The 24,168-nt window shown below is 44.1% G+C and overlaps 1 protein-coding gene across 4 annotated transcripts in view; it reads right to left on the reverse strand.

Moving 5' to 3' along the window:
• Positions 1–24,168, reverse strand: part of SH3PXD2A (SH3 and PX domains 2A) — a 264,938-nt gene that overhangs the window by 91,112 nt on the left and 149,658 nt on the right. For all 4 annotated transcript variants that reach the window (XM_062000848.1, XM_062000847.1, XM_062000855.1 and 1 more), the window contains exon 6: positions 4,714–4,742. In XM_062000848.1, the coding sequence (XP_061856832.1) occupies positions 4,714–4,742 (29 nt within the window). The remainder of the gene's footprint in view (positions 1–4,713; positions 4,743–24,168) is intronic.

The raw sequence follows: 24,168 nt of genomic DNA on the forward strand, positions 1-24,168 counted from the left end.
CAAAGACAGAAAAAGGCAGAAGTCAAGCCATTTCCTTTAGTCATTACAAAGCAAGGAGAAAAAAAATCCCAAAACCTATGCCTAACAACTCAAAGAAACAGCAAGCAAGGCATCTACCAAAGCTGATAGAACACAAACCCTCAGCATGTGAGAGAAAGGAAGAGGGTTTCCCTGGCAATGAAGAGTTAGGCTAAAGAAACAACACTTGCCATCAGCTCCATCCGTAAGCCCAAGGCAGTAATCCCACAAAGTGATCAGCCACGAGGGCCCTCAGTGCTGTTACAACTATCTGCTTCCTTCTCTCTCCCTGCTGCTGTCAGTGTTGAAACTCTCTCAGCTCTGCTTTCTTTTCCCTCCATGGGGAAAATAAGCATTACAGATGTTTCTATAAAACATCTGAGAAGTAGCTTCCTATGGACTTTGAAGTTTCTATTTACTTGCCAGCAGATACATCCCTTCTAGTTTTAGATTACAGGAGGGAAAGGAAGCAGAGAGTGTCGCCTGGGTGCTGCCATACTCTATTAGACCAAAAATTGGATATGGGAATGAAGTTGAAGTATGGTTCTCTCTGCTGAGGAAGCCAAGCCTCATCAGCATCCTCACTGAGGCAACACTGGCTTGGACCAAACTGTTAAGCTAATATTCTAAGTGCTCAGTTACAGGGGCTATTTAAATACACTTCAGCTGGCAGACTCAGCCAAAGTACAGCACGCTTGATGCAGGAAGGATCTGATCAACTAGAAAAAGGAGACACTGCAGTAGCAATGGAGCCATAAACCTTTTTTTTTTTTTTAAGTTTATTCCTCCTCCCTTGGAGGAGAATCCTACTGCATAGTGACAAGGTGCCAGAGAAAGCCACTGAGCAGCAGACTGAAGCCAGCTGTGCCCTCAGCAGCACACAGGGCAGTCGGAAAGCACTGGGGTTTTTGTTACCATTTCAGAAGGGCCAGCAGTGCTCCTGCTAGTGCACACTGAAAGCACAAGGGTTTGGCTGCCTACAAGGTGGGTGGCAGAGATCCATGCCTCTGTTTTGAAAGCAAAGGTGAAGCTGTATCTCTTCTGCCAGGCCTGACTCCACGGTTAGCAAGGAGAACCCTCTCAGGAACGGAGGAACACTGACTCAGTGTAGAAAAGCTGTGGAGCCCACATCAACTCCCTGCTGCCACCCAACACCAGGTCCCAGATGCTTGCTTCTGCTTCATTACTAGGGATCTGACAACAACTTTGGCATGAAGCCAGCAAAGAAAATTCTCAGCAAGGGAAGAGAGCAAGATTGTCTTACTCCAGGGGTCTGAAACTTGGCTCAAGCCAGCAAGGGTGAGGGGTGGCATCTTTGGTGATAAACACTCCAACTGGTTTTACAAGCCACATTGGGATTAGCAGATGTCTCAAGGGTTAATTAGTTCACCATGCACAGATGGCAGCTGGTAGGGTTTGCAGAGTGGATTAACCTAATTTGTGGTTTGTAATGTACCATGCAAATATCCATTACTAGACTTGTAGCAATTCTGCTCTTATTTTGATTTGAGGAGAGAAAACCACACAATGGATGCTTGCATAGAAGTAATGCTTATTCTGAGTGACAAATGAGTTGCTGTTCACTTGGTTAATGTGATTGACAAATTGAAGTCTGAAAAGTAATTCCTTCCTTTTTTGCTACAGAGGGTCTTTGGAGACCTAGATGAGACCATTTGTTGCCAGTGTATAGAATATTCTCCACGGTAGCCACACTCCTAACAGTTGTACTGAGGTGTCTTCAGCACTGACAGATGGTTATAGAGCAACAATTCAATTGCCTGGAAATATGAAGGCAGCTTTCTGAAGCAGCCTTGCAGCATGTCACATAAAAACCACACAAATCCAAGGTAACAGCGCATGTGACAGTTAAAGCCACAACAAATGGCCATGCCTATGCAGAGCCTCAGCTGCTTCAGTGAACCTCCGGGTCTCTGAGCTGACTGCAGGGCATTTACAATTAGATCATACCCAAGTAAAGGGCTGCATGTTTATATAGCACTTTGCACAAGAGGAAGCCCTGCTTGGCTGGCATGAAGAGATAGCCCAAACGAGTGCAAGCCTCCCTTCTGTTTAGCTAAGGATGTGCCATGCTATTGCATTTGGTTCAAAAGGTCTCAAATGTTTACAACAGTATCAGCTGCCACAATAAATGTTTCCATAACTCCTATTAAACTCTGCACTTATCCAATTTCTCTCTGCTCTAAGGGGTGAGCACAGGACTAGCTAGATGCACGCTTTGGCAAGGCAGAGGTCAGGTTAGAGGTGACGTTGGCTGTCAGAGGCATTCCTCAAATGTTTCTGCAATCAGCCATGCTCATGTTGCACCTGCACATGCCTGAGACACAGCAACTGTGGGATTGCTGCTGGACAATGTGGCACAGTGTGCTCACACCCAAAAGCCTCCTCCCAGCACATCTTTTGTGAAGACAGAAGATGCATTCACAGGTTTGATTTGTTAGGAGGTGCTTGCATTTAAAAAGTGCCCATTTGTCTCTTGTTTAAAGACAGGAGTGTTTGCACCTATGGAGGAAACTACCTTTCAAAGCTATGTTATCTTAAAAGGCTTTCACAGCACATCCCAGAAATTTGAGCTTATTTACCCCATCACTTATTCAAATGTCATAAAGCTAGTCTTTGTTACATGCTGTAACTACCAATTTCCCTGCATGCTTCCTGGCTGGGTGTGCGTGCGCTCCCACACTATTGAGCTCTGAACAGAAAGAAGCACTCTGCTACTCTAAAATCAGGCAGGAAGATGGTCGAGAACACAATCCCTTTATGCAGCTCTCTTTGGTCAGAAAGCTGCTCCACATTCCTCTTTGTATAGGGCAAGTGGTGAAACAGCGTCCCTAAACCCCACTGTTTCCAAGCCCTAACTGTACGTGCAGCCAAGCACCAAGCAGCAGAGAAGAGGGAACAGTCCCCAAAAAGAGACCCAGCAGCACATGGTGGTGGGACAGACAAAGGAGAGAACCAGACCCTCCCAGAGATGCTTAGGACAGGAGACCAAAGAGCCCAGTAGGGCAGCATCTGCAAATAGCATCTCAGTTCCATTGCCTTGACCCAAGCCCACTCCCCTCAGTGTCATGGCAAATCAGCTAAAACTTTTTCAGCAGAAGCACAGGAATGGAAGAGCAACAGTTTCCTCACGGCCCCAAAGCCATTCCTCATATCTCTTGCAAGGGTGCTGCAAGTCCTGTGCATGTCAATTGGTGCAATGAGCCCAAAGCTCTCCTGGTTTCCTAATGCTGTTCTAGGTCAGTGCTAAATTGGGCCTCCCCAAAGCCTTCAGCAGCATTTTTCAAAGGTCTGTACATGGCATGAAAGCCCTCAGTGCTCAGGATGTGGCACTGAGCCAGGAGCTCCCACACTCAGCTCTGCCTTCTACTGAGTCACTTGGACCTTTATGGTCACCCCCTCTAAAGAAAGTGCTGGTGCACATTTAATTCATGGGCCATTGTGAACAAACACTTGTAAAAATACATTTAGGAGATCCTAGAAGTGCAACCTAGGCAGAAGTTTGTAGGAGATTAGGAAGATGAAGCATGCCCTAGTTTGTCATGTCAGACCAGCACCTTGTACCATGTTTACCTTTTCATTACCATGATTCAGCTCAGGGAGATTCAGGGAAGGGGTACTAAGAGTACTGGCCTGCAAGGCAACAGCCATTTGATGCACAGGATATCAGGTCAAGCAACAGCTTCGCTTTAGTGCATCACTTAGCTTATTACAGACCTGCAGCTTAATAGCTCAGATAATTAACCAACAAATCAATCTAGCCAGTGACATTCATTGGAGTCCAGTATGTTACAATCATCTTCATTTCCTCTGCAGAGAGGAAGCCATTGCAGTGTTTCTTTATTATCTTAAAAAGCAAAAAGAAAGATTCCTCCCCTGCACACAGGCCAGAGTTTTCCAGGAGTTGCTATTGGTTTGAAAGGCCCTGAATGCAATCTGGAGCACCTAAGATTCCAAACAAAGTCAACGAGAGTTGCAGGTGCTCAATGCTGCTCAGGGGAAAAGGAAAAAAAAGAGAAAGTCCTGACACATCCAGCTCTGAGCAGCCAAACCCAGAGGCCCATAATTACACGTCCCTATTGAAAACACATCTGTAAAAGTCACTAAGAGCTACAAAGGGAGTGGAAAAATTGGAGTTATAGAGTTTCAAATCAGGGTTTTATATGAGATATAGGATCTTAAAAACCAAACCCCTGAGCTACAGCCTTTAAAGCAGCCCAAACTCAGACACTGAGACATTTTGTATGTCTCACCAGAGACTTTTTGGAAAGGCAAAAAATGACAAGATTCAGATCAGAACAGAAAAGCATTCCTGGGTCATCCAGAAAAGAGCCCAACTCTCAGGCTGTATTTTGCCTGTTTGCTGAGGTAAAGATTGATTTAAGAAAAGAACAAGGGAGAAATAAAATACAATTATCCCCTCAGACTGGAGAAGGAGCTGTAGAAATACAGTTAGAGGAGAGCAGTCATTTTAACTGCAACACTGTATACTGTCAGCTCCTCCTCTCCAGCGCAGAGGAAAGGAACTGATGCCTGTCTCCAGCAGGCATCAGCAGCAATAAAAAGTTAAAAACTGCTACAGAATTTCATGCAACACAAGATAAAGGGAAGGCTTCAAAAGGGGGAGGGAGAGTCCTCTCTGTAATCATGCAGTACATAGAAAGCCTGGTATCTTACCTGATTTTCTCTTTGAAGAGCCATAGTCCCTGAAAAAGAGACAACAACAAATAGACATGGTTAGAGCTGGCACCGGTGGTGAGAGAAGAGGTGCCTCCCAAATTTCCACCCATAGGCTCAAGGGCTCATGCTGCCAGCTCCCTCCTTTAAAGAGCAGGTCGGGACTGGAAGGCATGGAGGGGCAGGGAGGGATCCTGAGCAGCAGCAGCTGGGGCTTCTGCGGCACCAGGGCTGGGGGAGCATGTGATCACCGAAGCAGAGCAAACCATCCACAACCAGCAAGGCAGGGGAGAAGGGTGTCATTTTTTCCCCTTTAAATTGAGCTATTAAGCGCACAGCTACTGAATTAACCCTTGACGTCTCCCTGGAGAGGAAAGGGAACGTTAACCGTTTGCTGCAGGGAGAGGCTGCTGTAGGTTTATCTGGCTCGGCTTGCAGACCCCTCCTTTCAGAGGCTAATTAATTTGTGAATAACCTCCAGACCTCTCCCAGTTATCTCTGACAAGCACTTGTCTTTGGCAAGGAAAAAGAAAACAACCTAAACCCCTAACTGTCCATTCTTCTTTATTCCAGGATGGGGAATGCACCCTTACCTTTCTGTAGTGATTTAAAGGGTGCTGCTGGCACATTTGCTGAGGCAGAACAACTGAAAGCTCAAACAGCTGCTACAGAAGCGGGATGAAATTGCAGGAGGGAGCTGTGAGAACCGATTCAGGGTAAGCAGAACGGAGGACAGAAATACTTCTCTGTGGCTTTGCTTTCTCCGGACACTACCCAGAGCCTCTCAGCCCCAGCTGTGGGATGGTGGGCACAGACTGGAGCCTGAGTGAAGATGGGCAGAGACAGTGTGGTAGTGCAGGCACAGTGCCTGCAGCACAGCCACACGCTGCACCCGCAGGCATTACTGCTGGGGAAATCCCTGGATGAGTCCACTGTAGAGACAAGCTGTGTTTGCAGGAATCCCACCGGAGGGGCAGGCAGCAGCATCTAAATTTGGGGGGGGCCAGGCTCTCAGGAGTGTGATTTTGTCTCTTGCAGCATGCTGTGTACTCTAAAGGAATCAGGAGGACTATCTCAAACTGTTTATTGAATTAATGGGAGACCCTCTGGAGAAATGACATGTCTTGATAGCAGAGGTATGTCTACCCCATGAATTCTGTTTCTCCCAGTACATTGCATGCATCCCATGCCTTACACATCTAAGATTTGCTTCCAGTGAGTAATAACTACTTGGGAGTTTTTTGCACCCTCTTTGGATTTTCTGGTGTCATTTCTCCTTCAATTAAATGGTTGTTTTCTCAGACATGTCTGCAGTTGTATTTTATATGAGGATGCTGTTCCTCATGAATAGGCTGCTTCTTCTACAGAAGTGATATCATATGCAAATAAAATGCCTGCTATATGGTGCCCGAAAAAGAGATCCCTCAGAACAAGCCAGGGAAGGCAGGGTCACCAAAATGCAGTCCTCTGCCCCAGCTCCTCTCCCACGCCAGCCTGGAGCTTTGTGATTGCTGTCAGAGCAGCTCTCTTGGCATGTGAAAGTCTATGTTTGGTCCTTCCCTGAGCTGCCTCTCTTCTGGCAGTGCTAAATGGCAAGAAGGTGAAACCCTGCTGAGATCCACATGTGTAATTTGCTTTAATCTAATATCTCCATTATGCACATGCTTGATGAATCACTTCAGTCCCTTCCACCCGTCCCAGCTTTCTGCAACAAAATCCTTGGACCTTCTCAGAACTACAGCTTGGAGCTGGGCTCAGCTGAGAGTTCCCACCGAAGCATGTTGCATCCTCACCTCCTTCTGTGTGAAAATCTTAGCACCCATAAAGGACCCTGAGAGGACAGTGTAGCTATGCACAATCCCTAGAAGACACACATCTCACCATCCTTCCAGTCTTTTCCAGAAAGCCCTCAGTACACATTTCCAGGGCAATCTCCTGCCAGCCACTCATGCTGAGGGCACCTCACAAGCATCTTAAGAGAGGTTGTAGGTGAACAGAGCACACACAAAATGGTAAAGGCAAGCATCATTAGACAGCAGAGAATGAGCCTTCAGCCTGATTGAAGTCACAAAGAAAACCCGACTCTCTTTTGCCACTTAAAAAAACCCAACTCAATATACGATTGACATGATTAGGAATGGGTACTGAGGTGTTGATACGGTTAATAAGCAACCAAAAATGGATAAAGATGCTGACGAATGTCTTTGCACACCAGATCTGGCCAAAGTTGGTACTCAAGTTTGGAAAATATGGTGGATGATGATTTGCCTGTGATCTTGCTGTGCAACAGTGGCAAACACCACAAAAGGCTCAGAATTCAAACCTCCATTCTGGATGCTGTCCCACATCTTTCAGCCTAATCTCTAGGTGGTTTTAGGGCTTGTGTGACTGCAGTAAGGTTTTAAACGAGGCTGTTCTTTCAATTCTAAAGCATGACTCGTCCATGTAATTTAAAGAAGGCAGAGATTTTTTTATTAAAAGCAACATTTTGAAACAGTTTTTTCTTTCTACACACAGTTCATGGGATGACAAGAGATATTACTCCATACTCTTTTTTTACCTCTCTGTTCAGTTCCTTAGCTGGCTGGTATTTCTTCCATAGCAAAAGCACATCATTTATGGGAGTGTACTTGCCCATAAACTTCCTCACACAGGCCGTGCAGTGGGCAGGCATGTTCCACATCACACCACTAATGCAAGCACGGAGCACTGTCCCCAATATGCTGTGGCAAGCCACATGTCTGGTCAGCGACAAACATGGTGCCAACAGAGGCAGTAACTGTTCATGTGGGCCAGGACCTCTGGTCCAGAAAGCCCATCAATGCTTCTCTCACAGCTTGTGCATGGTGAAAACAGAACTTTAGGTTGGTTTGAAGAGAGAGAAAGCCTCTTACTATCACTGCAAACTGCACAGCTGAGCAATATAGAGTCAGCTACAGGAGGATGAAGCAGCAAGTAGCTCTCAGTGATGCCCCTTTGAGACCAGGAGGGTAACTAGCATTATCAGAGGATCCAGATTGCATTTAGACTCTTGAAAGCAATTGAACCTACAACTTCTTAGTTGTGCTAATCTTGAAACTAATCTTAGTTTCTACTCTTATGGACAAGATGATCCTTACAGATAAATGATCATTCCAAAATACTTAATTGAATCACGACCACACCACAACTCAGGAGGCTTGCTCTAAAGAAAAAAATCCCAACAATCAACCTATTGGGCAAGTTTTCAGCTTTTCATTTATCCTTTTGGTAAGTTTTAAAATCAAGTTTCATTGGGTTCTGATTTTGGAGTTCCTGAAGTTCACATAGGTCACATCTCCCTGACTTATCACTTTTTTGGTACACTCCCATTTCGCTCATAAAATCAGGACAAAGCAATGTCAAATAAAATGCAGTTTGAAATAAAATCCTCACCTCCCTAAAGCCAAAACTTGTTCCCTAGTGAGAACAGGAAAAAAAAAATCACTGCTGAAATATAAAGCAAAAAAGGTATAATAAATAAGCTCTCTGGCCATGTAAAGTGCTCTTTGTAAACATACTCCTCTCCCTTTTCCTGCTAATGAAGAAAAGCTGCTTCGAAATAGCAGCAGCAAGGAGCCCTGCCCTGGCTCCATGTTTATTTTTCATGTCCTATTTTTCTGCATGTGATTCATTGATGTATTTCCCCTCTCCCGAGAGACGATCTATAAGGTGAATACCTCTCAGCCTCACTATTTTCAGAGGAGCATTAGTGTGAGACTGAAGTATTGGATTGTGTCTCCAAAACAATAAAGGAAATTATTTAATGGCTTCCCTGTAACAACTTCCAAGAAGAAGCTCTGATCTTCTCCTGCAACAGAGAATGCACCTGGCACACTGCTAGCCCTTAAATCAGACAAGAAACCTGGCCTTGCAGAACAAAATCCCATCCAAGGAAAGGTACAATGAATGTCACATCTGCGGCTACACAGGAAAGCTAGCTCACTTTCTCTTCAGCTCTTGCACTTTTAACCTTTTTATGTTTATACACACACACACATTTCTATTCTTCTTTCATTTTTGTATGAGAACAGACACTACGATCCTAATTTCCCTTCCAGCCACAGCTGCAAGAATAGCTGTGAAATCAGTGCGTGGAACTAAAAATAGTTCTGGCATGGCCCTTCCTCATTAGCCAGGATCACTACATGCTGAACAAACACCTTTCCTCAAAATAACCTTTTTCTAGCCTTTTTCATATTAGAATATAGCAATTTTGTGCCGAGTCTTCCTGTGGGGAACAACCTTTAGTTGACACTGAACCTCATTACTGTCAAGAAAAGCATTTCCTGCTGCTAACAACACTAAACTATGGCTGATGCCAAGAATGTCACACAAGCTGGACACTCTCTTCTTTAATGACAAAGGAGAGGGAGGCTGGATCTCCTTCTCATCAGCAGTATACAAGGATAGAAAGGAAGACCATGAGCATTGCTGTGAAGCTGATTGCCTTGTTATCACATTACACTATCATCATCAGTAAGGAAATTTGTGAAAGACAGAAGTATTTAATGTCATTGGATTTATATGTCACAATCTGGTTTGATTATGAAGGTTATATTAACAATGTTATGGAAAAGTTTTATTGCACGTCCTTTCTTTAGGGATTGACTTTGCTGCTGTGTTCAGTGGGATTAAACATTGATGTGTGCGTGCATGTTTTCACTTGTACATACATACACACAAACATACGTACATAGACAAACTACATACATACAGATACACACAAGCAAGCACTGGCACGATTGGGAAGTTGTTTAATAAATGAGGACTATCCTGACATTTGTTCAATACAGCTTAAGAACTGTTCCAAGAGGAGAGGAAGACTGGAAGTGACCAGATGCGTTTGTGATGGACTGTGTCTAGCTCTCCAGCCATACTTTTAATTCAGTTTGATTTGCATCTGTCCCAGAGGGTTTCTCCTGTGTCTTCCACAGAGATCCAGCAAGTCAACAGATGCCTCTGCTAGGAACCAGGAGAGTTTTCAGAGCAGCACTGCACTGATTGAGGGGCTGCAAGGCTGCAACTTGGCTCCTGCACAGCTCCCCCTTGGAGGTGGTGGATTCAGTCAGGGGAACTCATCCCTGTGGTACCCACAGCGCAAACGCTCTTTTAAAAGCTTCCGTCCTTTGCCACTGGACAGCAGACCCAGCCAGCTCACTCTGTGGGATTCCTCCTTTCTCAGATACGTCACCTTTTAGCCTGGGGCCTTTGCCTGTCAGTAAAGCAAGGCTCGGCTTCAACTCATTTAGCAAAGATTTCAGACAACCGTGAGAGAAAACAGTGCCTGCAAAGCGTGAGGAGCTGTCAGGCTCACGGAGGAGCACGGCTGGGGGAGCCGCACAGCAGACATTTCATCAGACGAGACAGAAGCTAAAGGGAGAGTAAATCATCTTTCTGTCTGTTTCTCAATGTTTGCTGTCCAAAGGAGATGAAACAGTGACAAACCCTGAGTAATGGAGGTTAATCTGTATCCTCCAGAGTATTTTAATACATACATTAAAATTGGTCTGTATTTGTTGGCTTTTGCTAATTCATGTTTAAGTACATTGTAGGCGTTTATGTTCCCATGCTCCTTAATTCCTAAAAGTCTCTAGTGGTGTGGGCAGGCTGTGGTGGAGATGTATGACATTTCAAACAAACAGCTCGGATTATCATTTAATCGCCAATGATTTGCCAGGCAGATTAAAAGCACAGAAAATGTTTTAACAAGAAAGTCCGCTCTCTCCTTCCCAAGCCTCACACGGTTTGCAGTTAGCAATGAAGACCACTTTCTCACAAACTATTTTTCTTAGCAGTGGTATCAGATTCTGTGACAGTGTATTTAAAGTAAACCAATACAAAACCACTTTGCTACTACTCTTTACACATACAGAAACCTGAGCCTTGAGAATATATTTGCATCTTGAAACTCTCCTAACTGTTGATTTTCCTCAACAGACAGACTATAACATTTTCTGTTTGAAACAAGCCACAAAATCAAGTGTGATCAAGAACTGTCACTAGCTGCCTGCCTGTCACCAAGGCCCACAGCTGGAGGAGGACCTCAACAGCTTTATATAAACCCAGAGGAGTTATATGGAGAGCCCAGGGTTAAAATTTGCATTCAAGATCCTCAAGAGTGTAAAAGTTTAACCACGTGTATGAAGGTATCTCCCTTCCCACCTAGCTCTGAGACCCATATGACACATAATTAAGCAAAATCAACTCCATACATTATGCATCAGGAGCACAAACTCGAGCACATGGATGCACACAGCTATACATTTTCCCCTTCAGCACTCCATCGTCTGAAATCATAAAGGCACAGCTGATCTCTTCCCTGAGCCAAATAAACAGATGAAGGCTTATTTCTCTCCTTTTTTCCTTTTTTTTGAAAATATTCTGCTCATTTCCTGACATAAATCGTTGCATTGTGGAACCCTCTTGAACATGAATCTGTCCTTTCTGAGCAGAGGTCAAGCTTTCCAGCCCTGTCAGAAAGGGCCCCATTGTGGCAGGCCCGAGCCTCCAGAATTCCTTGCCGTGAGCAAAAGAGACTTGAGGGGCAAGAAGAAAATCTGGTGACCTGACTTCAAACCCAGGCATTTCTTGCTGGATGGAAGTGGACTCTGCTTGCTGCTAAGAAGGGTAAGCCACTGTTGCTCAGCCACTGTTGTTCAAACAGCTCCTTAAGAGAACAGGCACAAAAGAGAGAATTTTGCCTTCTTGCCACCTTTCTGTTGTCTTCACAGTGTATCTGTAATGCTGGCACAGAGCTAACAGCACAGCTTTACATACTATAAACTTTTGCTTAGCCTGCAGCGATTTTCTCTGCATTATATACCAACAGTGATCGGTTTTGCTTACCAGGACCCAGCTGGAGGTCTTGACTTCTGACAGCTTCCTTGAACCCAAGTAAAGCAAAAGTCAACTCAAGTCCTCCCTGGAAAACTAGAAGCACAACACTGGAAAACCATCTGCAGAAGAGATTTTCCCTATCCCAGCAACCTTGCACAGAAAAGCCAAGGTTGGAGGGAGGTCAACTCTGCCTCCCCTCTAGCAATGTTCCCTGCACCTGAAGCCATGGATTTGTATTGTGAGAGGGAGGTGCAGGCCAAGGAAAACTAGTGTCCTCTGTGCTCCTTAGACGTTAGCCTTGCACAGCACAACTTGAACTTTGCCACAAAGTCCAAGGTGCGGAGGATGCAGATAGCTCCAAGAAAAATGACATCCCCATCCCAGCCTGATGCAGACCAACTGTCACCATTTCTTTGTTTGCATAGAAAGGGTGTAGAAGGATGAGAGATTGGATCCAAGACATCCCACCCCTTCCCTAAATGATTGGGGAATGACACAGATTTCTGTCCCAAGATTCCTCAGCAATGAAGTTGATCACTTGGCTCCAGAGTGCAACTTCAGTATTTGGCTCAGGATGAAGAAATGCAGAATTGGCCTCTTGAGTTCTTCAAAATTATTATTTTTCTCCTTTTTTACAATGAAATTATCCTCCTGGAGGAAGATAGAGCTTTGGAGTTGCACATTCAGCATTTCACCAGGCTGTGAGATGCAGGGCAGGGCGATCTGACTGGAAAACTCAACCTCTCTGGCACCAGGGAGCAATGGCTCGGCACAACCTGGAGGAAGCTGCAGGACACTGGGGCAATGAGCTAACTCCATGTGATCCTCTCCTGCAAGGCTTCAGCAGCCTTGAAAAAGACAACACAACTGTTTATAGCAAGCTTTTTCCTGGAAAGAAGTATAAAAACAAGATCTTGCCTAAGAGTCACATCTTCATCTGTTTCTGGTTTACCCTGTTTATTCCATCAGATAGCAAATTTCTCCACAGGACAGAAAAATGTATTTACCTTAGCAAGAACTCTGGGTGGAGGTGCTCTTCACCTCCTCTAAACTGACTTTGCTTGTAACTCATGGAGAGGCCAAATTTATCTCTGTCTTACAATGACCCAGCATGTGTCACTATTGTAGCCTTTACAGCATAAATGCTGAGTGATAAAAACAAGGTAATAAAAATTAATCATTCTCATGTGCAGCTTTTCCAGCTGTGCTCTTCACTTTGGGATTTATTACATCTACACAGAGACACAATATATGTTTAAAAGACGCATCTAATCATAGTTACAAATTAATATCAGAACCCTAAATTCAAACGTACCTTATAAACTAGTTGGGCTAATGAGCTGCATATATATCATATGAATCTGATTAACAACTTAAGAAGGCAGCACAGGCTTTGAATCTTTACTTCAGTTCTTTTGAGCCCTTTCTGATTTGAAGGTATTGAATTCTAGTTTCCATAGGAGATTTGGGTCCAGCATCTGATTTGCAACCACATGGTCCATCCTGGATTCTAAATTGTAGCACAAATGATTATAAGAAAAAGCAGAGCCCCCTTGCTGTTTCTCTCCAAAGACACCTCCCTTCTGCTGTTTCAGACTACCTGTGCCCAGAGCTACATCTATGGTCCATGGCCATTGCCTCCACAATCCCATGGTGGCACTAACCCACTATGTGCAACCTCTCTGAAAGGAGGCATCACTCACTGCCCACCACCTTGTTTCTGCTCACGGGAGGTGGCACCTCTGCTAGAGCATGGAGACCAACACTGTCACCCCCAAAACCCTCAGCCCACAGAGTCCTTGGAAAAGGGCAAGTTACAGATTTCCAAGCTTCAACCCAAGGTTCAGGCATAGCTTGTCGAAAAAGGCTTTTTCCACTTAATTATTGCACCAGGAATAGTCGGAGCACAACAGTTTAAGTTAAACTAAGAGAAGAGCTTCTGCATGCAACGCAGTTGAATCATGGTACTCACTGGTGTTAGATGGTGTAATCACCAAAACTAGGCATGGGTTCAAAAAGCAACAAGATAAATTCATGAAGCAAGGATAAATGGTGGCTATTGTACTTCATCCTCTGTATGCTTCGACCCAAAAGTCCCATAACTGCTGAATGCCAGAAGCAGAGAGGATACACAAGGGAAGCTCACTCTGTATTTGCTTTGTTTCTTCCACTGGCTGTAAGCCACTGCTGGAGACAGGAGGCCAGATGGGGCCCTGGTCTCATCTAATTGTGGCCTTATAATATATTCTCCTGTAAAAGATCAGACTGGATTAGGATAAATTACATCCAAATCACGCTGCATTACTCAGCACATTAAATTGTCCTTAATCACATACTTTGATGGTCCAGATTCCTGTTTAATTTTACCTCCTGTGCATATATCTGTGTCTATTCTGTTAAAGCTGCTGCTGAATCTCAACTATGCATAACCAGGCTCTAATGAAAAGCCAATAAGACTCTTTGATCAGCCTTTAGTAGGACTCATGATGGGGACATACTCTGCTGTGGCAAAATGGTTTCCTCATCCTGTCTCTTTCAGAAATGCTTTGTGAGCCTTTAAAAGCAATTTAGCTCTGATTTATGTTAGCTAAGTGATTTCTATTGCACATGTGAGTTACAAGAAAAGGTTTCTCATCTCAATTTGCTACACAGTTCAGGAAATCAGTTATGAATGCTGCAGTGCCTTCAATGCAGCGGAAACTAGCAATTTGAGTAAATACTTCATCATTCCCAATTCTCCCCGGCATTGCATCCAGTACTTGACAAGAGACAATCTATAGTGGTTTTTTTTGGTGAAAGGTACTGAGCTTCCCCTCTCTAAGCTGTTTCCAGAAGATATTCAAAGAAAGAAACGTGCAATTCTTTAATAGAGAGCATATGAACCGTGTTGATGACTATCTAATAAAATTGAGCATGCATTCAATAGGAGTGAGTCATCTCATCACAAGTTTAGAGATGAGGGATGTAGCAATGGTGACTAAGAAAGCTCATGCAGTAAGCCAGGGGTGCAACAGCAACCCAAAAGTTTTAATGGCCTGTCTTAACCTGCCAGCGGCATCCAACGAGCCCCAGGCATAGGTGTGAGCAGGTCTTGTCACATCAGGGGACAGATGCCAGTGTGAAGATGGTAACAATTGCCAAGCATATTTGGCCAAGAGGTGCATTGCTAGTGGCGTTATGTGCTACAGCCACTGCTGTTGCTTTGCTTGTGGTGGTGCTGAGCAAACAAACATCCCAAAATTGATGAATCCCTCAGGTAAAGAATCTCAAACAACACATCGACTCTTCTTCCAGGTTTCCATATGCCAGAGAGAATAACGAAAGTAACTACTAGGGAACTAAGGAACTATTTTCTTAGTAGTTTCTTCTATTGTCCAGTTTGAATCTCCCATTATTCCTGTTTGTATTGTTTGACACTACCAGCAGGAGTTTGATTCCAGCATCCTTGTAACTTGCCTTCAAGAAGCTGTAGGCTGCTATCAGACCATGCCTTTACCTCCCTTTGCCAAACAAGTAACAGAAACACTACAAAAATATCCAACTATTTTTTCTCCCATTTCTTCTTGCTCCTCATCTTGGGGTAGAGGGAACTGAGAAAGGAGCAATGACCCCAAAGACATTATTTTGGGCTGCTTCCTCCTATAATCTCCCCTCCTGGTTGCAGGATTGCATGAGGAATCCCACTCAACCCACATGCCCTCATCGGCCACGTCCCACCTCTGAGCATGGTTCTCCATGATCAATCTGCAGGGGCTGGTGACACTGAGTCCTGGGAAGCCCCACAGGAACAGGACCCTGGCGAGAACCCACAGGGAAGGCAAAGCAGAAGAGCATCCCGTCTGCCCTTCTTTTGGCTGCTGTGAAGATAACCACTCACAGCCTCTGCTGAGTGCTCTCTTTTGCCCTGAACCAGCCTCAGACCCACCCCACAGTGGGTGCCAGGTTTCAGTATCGCTGCCCGGGATTCCCTGCAGCCGGTCCCGGAGTGCAGTGCAAGCACTGGCACCAGCCCACACGCCAAGGCTTGCACAGGGAATTCCCAGGCTGCCACTGGCATTTTTGACATTTTAAAAGCTCTAAGTTAGCAAAGTAAGAAATGAGTTACAGGCCCAGACCCTCTGAGCTCCCAGTGTAAGGGAGGGGGTACCAGATGCTTGGTATTATACAATTTTACACTCCAGTCTAGTTCTACTCTTATGGTGTCTAGCATTTTGCCATACTCATCAGGCTTTTTAGCACCATGCTGCTTGGACCTCTCTGTCTTGCTGCTCCTGCTATGTGTCCAAGGGCAGTAGGACCTGAAAGATTAAGACGGCAGTATGCACAGACAGCAGATGGCTATTGCATCTGTACTTACTTTGCACTGCTAAATACCCCATTGCCCTAGCTAGTTTTACATCCCCTTTTAGTGGCAGATATCTCTCCTGACTTTTAAAAATCATCTGTCGTACATATGGCCCTAAGAATGGTAAATGTTCTTTCCAGGAGAGGCAAAAACTTACGATGCATATGGGAAGACAAGATCAAGCCCACAGCATGAAGTCCAACTTCTTCATCTGGTGACTGTAGTCTTTCCTTTCCTCATTACATTTCCTTCAGTTTAGAACTGTGAGATTAAAGCACAGTCGCTTCCCAAATCTGCCTCAGCAGCGTGTCCTCAGTTAACGGTCTTGCAACATCAAATGTCTTTCCAGCATACTACAAAGTAGAGTCGTTCCCTATAAGACACCGATTTTATATACCTTGGAATTGTTTTCTGCTGGTCACTACAAAGGGGCACACGGAAAGAACTTTCAAGTCATTGGGTTCTTTAATTTACTAGTCAGAGACATAAATCATGGCATGTAAGATCTACTGCGAGTTCATGAACTCTAGGAAATTTTTCTACTCACTTTCCTTTGAACTGAGCTCTTTCAGCAACCGTAAAACTCCAAAACATATCTAGGAAATGCATCTACTAAATTTTGCTGGACTGGCAACTACTAAAAGCAGACTTGTCTTCCCAGATTACCTACCAGCATCAGGCAGTCTTAAAACATCCTCTGTGATTCTAACATTAAAACATAAAAGAAGAAGAAAGCCTTGAACTTGTATTGTCCACTATAACTGTTGCGATTCATTAAATGATTTCAAATCTTCATTGTCAGGCACCAATTAAGCCAGAAAAATACAGACAACTTCCCAAAGAGAAACCTTTTCAAACACTAGGGTTACTTTTCAAGGCAATGGCCATAACTCCTTTTAAACACCCAACTCTGGTAACATGTCCCACTCTTTTCTGCTCTCCAAAAGGTTAAAGAGCTAAGTTACATGGCATTTACCAAGAAGCATCACAAAGTTTCCTGAGGACTCCAGCCTTGGAAGTATCACACCTGCTGAATACGGATTTATTGAGAACCCCATCAGTGAAGGATGGTGCTATTTTTTGCACTGTGGGTATAAAACAGTAATAAATTTTTAAAAGCCCTATACTGTAAGAGATCTTTTCGTTCTCAACACTCAGTTCTTTTGGGAAGGAAACAAAGAAAATAGCACAGCTCTTTCAGCCTGGACCAGTATAAGATTCCTGAGATCAGAGATAGACAGATATACTCTAAGTTTTATAGACTCATAATCAAAATTATCCACACTTACAGTAAGCTTTGCTTGGATGGAATTTGATCACCCACTTTTAGATTATAACACTGAATTTAAAACTCTGGAGAGGCAGGAGATGGTTTTGCTATTACACATACAGATCCATATTACTACTTCCTTTTGAATTATTCAACTAAAAGGGTAAATAAAACAAAATAATGTTAACCTCAAATACGTGTCTACATACTTGCCCCAAAACACCTCTAATCATATCAACTGGCTTTCTAAGGTGATCAGCATTAAATAACTCTGGAAAATATAAGATTCCATATTTTTGTATGCATTTAAAACACATTCAGATTGTAGGCATCAAGGCACAGAAGTACCATCACACAATGAAACAGTGCGATGTCTGAATAGACACGAAATTTTTCAGTTCAGATACAAAATTGGATAGTTTTCAGACTTCCTCATGCAAAAAACACTAAATTTCTCCTTGTTTCTCTAATGAAACTCCTGTCCAATTCTCCGTTCAGACATTAACTTTTAGTTCACCTCATACATCTCCAAAGAGGAGGGGTGTGTGGTATTACCAGTATCTTTTTTCTGTGTTCTACGTTCTTCAAAGTGAAGAGGCATAATGAATGAGTTTAATTATTTCCATCCATTCAGCTGGTTATAGAAGACCTTTTAATTCAGCTAAAAGAGAAATTACACATTCCTTCAAAATGAACACTGATTCGAGGGGGGAGTGGTATTTCTGGCCTGCAACAGGAAGGATCTCTGTGTTTCCAAAGCTAAATGGCCATTGGCAGCTTCTTACTGCTGTAATTGTTGATGTTATCTGATATATAGATATCACATGTGGGCGAAGGGAAAACGTCATTGATTGTCAGGAATTACATTCCCTTGATTTAGGCTGTTGATCTCACTTGTGCAGTAATTCAAAAGCTCAGATTATCAATGAGGTTCTGCAAATGTCACGCCCTGCAATCAGCTTTTGTGCATTATTTTCTCTCTTTGTTACCTGAAATGTCAGAAGCTGGCTGATAAGGCCAGGGGTATATATGCCATGCTGTGCCTGGCAATGAGCTCCGTCCGATGGAGCTGCACCTACCATGGGATGACAAGAGCATCCCTGAGGTCCTGGGGAGGTTTCTGTATCCCAAAGTCCACACTAGTGTCCAGCCAAGCAGATACACTGGATGTCATACTATACCACAATCGTGCTGCATAAGACCAACTGTAAATGTGAAATTTACAGACTCTTATCTCCCAGTACTGAGTCTGAATCAGTGCTATTTTGAACAATCTCTCACCACTGTAAAACACTGCAAGATTCAAAACTGGGATCTGGGCACACCAGCCAAAAGATGCAGCAGTAGGGATTATGAATCAGTGTATGAAACAAAGTGCCAATAACCTACTTGTTAATGATTTCTTCTCCAGTCATCCTCTGGGACTGAAGATAATTCCTGGAACATTTTGCTTTGCCTCCGTTAGATCTCTGGCACTATCTAACCACTCATCCCTGTCTCCCTGCTTCTGGCCTTGATCTGTCACCCCCTCTGCAGATGATTGTCTCCGTCTCCTCCTTATAACACACACCTCATCATAATGCAAAATTGCTCCCATCACTACAAAACCAACCTGGGCACTGCATAAAACCCAACTCTGACCTACTTAGCAATAGTATGTGCAACATCAGAAACTCAGCTGTCTTATCCAGCTAGAATAAAAACCCTACAAGCTCTGCTGTGCCTCCCATCCATTAGTGGTGCCCTGGGAGCTGTGCAGAGACCTATCTCATGATTACATAAAAGCTTTTCCTCTTAAATCACTGTCCAGAAGAAACCAAGGGTCTGGAAGAGTGAACTCCATGCACATTAGAGGCCAGACACATCCCCTATGCTGGTTATTTATGTGTCTTTGTTTGATGCTGAAGAATGCAAAGTTTTGTAGCAGGCAATAAGTTGCTTCATTTATTTACCATGATTAAGTTGCTTCATTTATTTACCATGATAACAATACCAAGACTCTTTTCTCAGCAAAGATACAGAAAAGGGAAAAGTGCTCTAATTTTACCCAAGAAGAAACATTTTTTAAACAGTGTTGTGAAAATTTTAGAGCCTTATGTGTACCAAAAAACACCTGGGATGGTGATGAGAAGGAAAGTCAGAGGTTTTTGGCCACCTCTCTGCCCCTACTGCCCCAGAGTCTGCAGGCCACCTCATGCCCCACAGTTCTCAAAACTGCTCTAGCCAATGGAGAAAGGGTCTAAAATGCAAACATTATACCTTGTCCCTGATCTCTCCTTCACTTGCCTTGAGGGTCTTCAAAGGGCAGGTGAGGAAGCAGTGAAAGAAGATGACCTCCTGCAGCACAGGGCAGGAGGATATGCACAAAGATGGGCCACACCATGCACACACCCCAGGGCCATGGCTTACTGCTACCTCCAAAGAAAGTCTGTCTCTGGAAGAGGACTTGTGAAAATGACAGCAACAATGGCAAGAGAGCTGCAAATGTGTCTCCAGGTGCAGTTTTGCTCCTTGCTTAAAGTCTGGAACATCTCGCAGGAGGAAAACTGCCATTCAGGCTGGCAACAGACTCTACTAGAAGCCCTCAGAGCATACAGTTGCTAATGCAACCATGGCCATGTTATCTTCACAGCTGAGCACCCAGAAACTTGGGTGGTTCTCTCTCCTCAGAAGAAGGGATAAAATGTCACAGCATTTCCCAAGAAGAAAGCTGAGCAAAGAGCATTTGGCCCAAAGGAAGAGTGGAGGCTGAGGGTTAATTTCTTGCTCCCTTAAAGACTCAAACTCAATTGGGCTGACCTTCATTTCATGCTGCAGTGCAAGTTTAAAAATACACAGCTCTTCTTAAAAATGTGTCACAGCTCTTAGAAGCAAGAAAATTAGGTTGTGGGTGGCAGTAACTGCACAGTATATATATATGTGTGTATATATATGTGTGTGTGTGTCTTTGAGCAACAGTCTTTCAAATTCCACTTTAGGAAAAGCAGACTTTTCAGCCCTTCAGGAGCCAAACACACAGTTATTATCAGAGGCTGGAAGCAGAGCTGTTTTAAGAGGTAAGGGTCACTTTCTATTATTTTTTAAGGAAATATACTATTTTTGCAGTTTGGGTTTTTACTTTTTTAATTATGATTTGATGTTCAGTCACAGCTTTTCACTGGTAATGTCACGCCCAATTTAGAAGATACGAGCACAGAATGATTTGGCACAGGGATATACTCAAACAAATGAAAAGAAACTGCTTACAATTTATGATATGCTTTGATAGCTGTGCTTTAAAAACGCCAATGGTTCATTCCAGCAAATGTTACAATAACAAGCACAAGACTAATGATCTGATGCCTTGTCAGAGATGTTCACAGGTCAGATAAAACCACCACGTTATACCTGCAGGATTCAGCATTTCAAAGACAGCTCTGTCTGAGCTTCTCCTGGGCTTTGATCCCCACAAGCCATACGTCAGCACTATCCTCCCAAAAGCTGGCCTCACACTAAGGGTTTTTCTGCTGACACGCTTTCAAACCTCTGAAATACATCCGGGCTGTGCTACCTCCCATCTGCAGCCATCTGAACCACCCGAGCTGTTTCCTGCCTTACGAGGAAGCGGCGAGAGAAGAAAATGTTCAGCCCACATCAAGCTTTGCCAAACAGCTGGTGAAGAATAACCTTAGAAAAACTGATATTTAAGCAACTGTGTGGGAGATATGTCGATTTAAGAGGAGCAGGGTGAGATCATCCATTGCCTTCTGTTGTCTTTTGGCTGAAAGAGGCCAATGGACAGCTGCATGGCCCCTGATCTTGCACTTAAACACAGTTATAGAAATATTTGTGTTTCATCATCATGTTGCATTTTCCCCTTCTTCTCACAGGCCTTCTCTTGGCTTGCTCCAGGGTTTCCAAGCCTGTATCTCATCCCTTCACACCTGCTGCAGTCTGTTCACATTGAGCAGAGCCTGTGAGCAGCAACAAATACTTTTCTCAGCATATTTAGTGTGTCCTTTGTTCAACAGAGTTGGCAATTTTTTTCAGAGTTCCCCGTTACTTAAAATTATTAGCTACACAATCTGGGGAAAAACCACCAGATTGTCCACAGGTAGGATGCCCTAAGAATGCAGTCAGGGGAGTTCAGAGATATGGTAGCAAACTGTACTAGCATACTGCAGTGCAGACTTGGGCTGATGCTGTTGCTCATGGATTGTGACATAAACGCAGGATTTCAGTAGCACCTGCACTTTCCAATCACTTCATTTGCTATGGAAAAGGCGTAATTTCCCAGACAATCCTGCATCACTCAGACTTCCTCATACTGCCATACCATGTTACCCTTGAAAAGACTGAACAAGGACCATTCAGGAAGCCCTGTGATGTGAATTGCTGTGGTTACTTAAACTGACAGAGATATGAGGTTTTGCTGGGAGTCCTCTACCTGTCTTTGCATGAGCATGGTTGAAATTCCTGCTTGGGTGCTGCAGATTGGCAGCAGCACTCCTTCAAGTCTTTGGGGTGAATTGCAACCATGTCTTTGGCTTAGGAAAAATCAGTTTCACCCTTTAGATTTGACTCCTCTCCCTCCAAAAGAGAGAGACACATGTACAGGGCACATTCCCATGTAAATATTACACTGTGATATGATGGATACCAGCACACATAGTCTTCCCCAGGCCCACATGCTTGCAAAAACAACTTGCAATATTCATAGAATCATGGAATCATTAAAATTGGAAAGGACCTTTAAAATCAACAACTCTACACAACACTGCTAAATCCACCAGCAAACCGTGTTGCTTGGCACCTCATCTACGTGTATTTTAAGTACTTCCAGGCGTAGTGACTCCACCACTTCCCTGGGCAGCCTGTTGCAATGCTTAACAACCCTTTCAGTGAAGAAATTTTTTCCTAATATCTGAAGTAAATCTCCTCTGGCACAAATTGAGGCTGGTTCCTCTTGTCCCCAAGCCTGTTGTATTACACAGAGTTGTTCTGACCCAAGGGAAGGGCCAGAGCTGAGCTCCCTTCTCTTCTGCTTTTTCAGAAGATACGATTCAAGGCCAGATGCATCTTTGCTTATAAAGCATCAATTTGACAATCCAGATGGATTTTCTGATCTGCTTTAGCTATGAAGTGATTTAACAGAGTTTGCCTTAGAATATGTGACTGGGAGAAGACTATAGACCGATCAGATTAAATGGAGGTATCAGAAGTTAAGCCACTGAGTTTACTGAGCAACTTTTATTGCAACACATGGTACGTCTTTCTCTCTGGGATCCAAGTCTGCACCTTCTCCCTGGACCCAATGCACAGTCATGTCAAGTCTGTCAAGAGATAAACACCCAGAGACCACAGCCATGCTTATCTTCCCTTCCTTCTGCAAGATGCTAAAGACCAGCTGATGTCTTGACAAAAGCAGGCTGCTGAGGGTTGACTTTACACCCAACCTTCACCAAACGGGGCTTCTCCCTCCTGCTCTGTATTACTAAGAACATTTGCATGAAGATTTAGCACTCAGTTTCATTATGGTCCATCTGCTCCTCTTGGCTCATCTCCTGCTGTCTGGTCAATACTTCAGCAGACTTGCAAATGATTGCAAAACAAAGGACAGGGAGTCAGGTGAAAGCCATGCAACTCTCAAAATAGGATAGTAGTCCTATTTTCATACAAATGCTTCTTGGAGCAAGGCAGAAAAAGGAGAGCTGGGGTGTGAGGCAGGCGCTGGGGTCTCTAGGATCAGGGCTCTGAGCACTGAGCCCAGCCTGTGGCATGCTCTTGCCTGACAAGGCCGAGGCGCGGCTGCTATTCCTGGGAGTGCTACAGCTGTGTCTGCCACCACATTTTCAGCTGCTTGACAACTGGTGACAAATACACATCCCCCATTTTGGCAGTTGATTAAACTTTCCCTGCTGTGATACACCGGCTGTTTAACTAAGTGTGCCTGACTCCTGCTATGAGGGGCCTGCTTTGATCAATAGGTGGTAAATGCTCATTATCCCCCATCCACGGCCAAAGTCCGTGTTGTGTCCTGTTGTATGTGTCCTGTTGTGTGTCCCTGTTGTGCGTCCCTGTTGTGTGTCCCTGTTGTGTGTCGAGGGCATTGACTTTCACTCTCTGCCCACTGAGTCTCACCAGAGCTCATCTGGTGCCAGTTTCTTCTCCATTTCAGGCCCCTTTCTTTTACACACTGCTCCACACTTACTTGTCTCTCTGTGTACTAAGCACTTTGGATCAATAGACTGGCAGTTGGGTGAGCTCTTAGCCTGCCTATCCTTGGTTTTCAGAGCAGACATGGCTTTTGAGGCAGATTATGGGTCATGACAATGTCCTGGCAGCACCCAGCTGTCACGGGACATGGGCTCAGACACATCATCGTCTCTTGCATCCTTTTCCCACTCCAACTGGAGTCAACCACAGTGTGGATGGGCCCAAGCCAGCCCTGTGGGGACATCAAGCTTGAGTTCAAGCCCAGACACCGAGGCTCTGCTTTATCTCTGCCTCAGAATGGAGTACAGCAAAAAGCGACTCCTGGGACACTGCAGTGACCCATTTAAATTAATGGGGTTAAATCATCTTAGTGTAAGTCACCAACTTCAAAAGAATTACACAAGGGATAAATCTGAAGCCATTATTTTTCTTCTTTGTGCCTTTCAGAAAGATGATCTACTTTCCAGACTGCTAGGCTCAGCCAGTCTTTCTAAGTAAACTAATTACCCTCTTGTTGGTCACTTACTCCATGCTCTCATCTACTGTCCAAGCAATTCCAAGAACTGCTCACCTGCTCTGCTTTTCCCCAGGCAAAACAGTCCTTGGATTTTTCCAACTGGCCTAATTAATTTCCTCTTTCAGGGGCAAATAAAAAAAAAAGGAAGAAACAAAACCTCAAAAGCAAAGGTTCATTAAGGAAACCAGGATGGTTACGTACCAACATGGCATGTTTCTTCTCTACTCTAGGCTGCAGCAGCAGGTAAAAGAGCAGGTACAAGCACTTCAC

The sequence above is a fragment of the Colius striatus genome, chromosome 8 (assembly GCF_028858725.1).
Source record: "Colius striatus isolate bColStr4 chromosome 8, bColStr4.1.hap1, whole genome shotgun sequence".
Taxonomy (NCBI): Eukaryota; Metazoa; Chordata; class Aves; order Coliiformes; family Coliidae; genus Colius; species Colius striatus.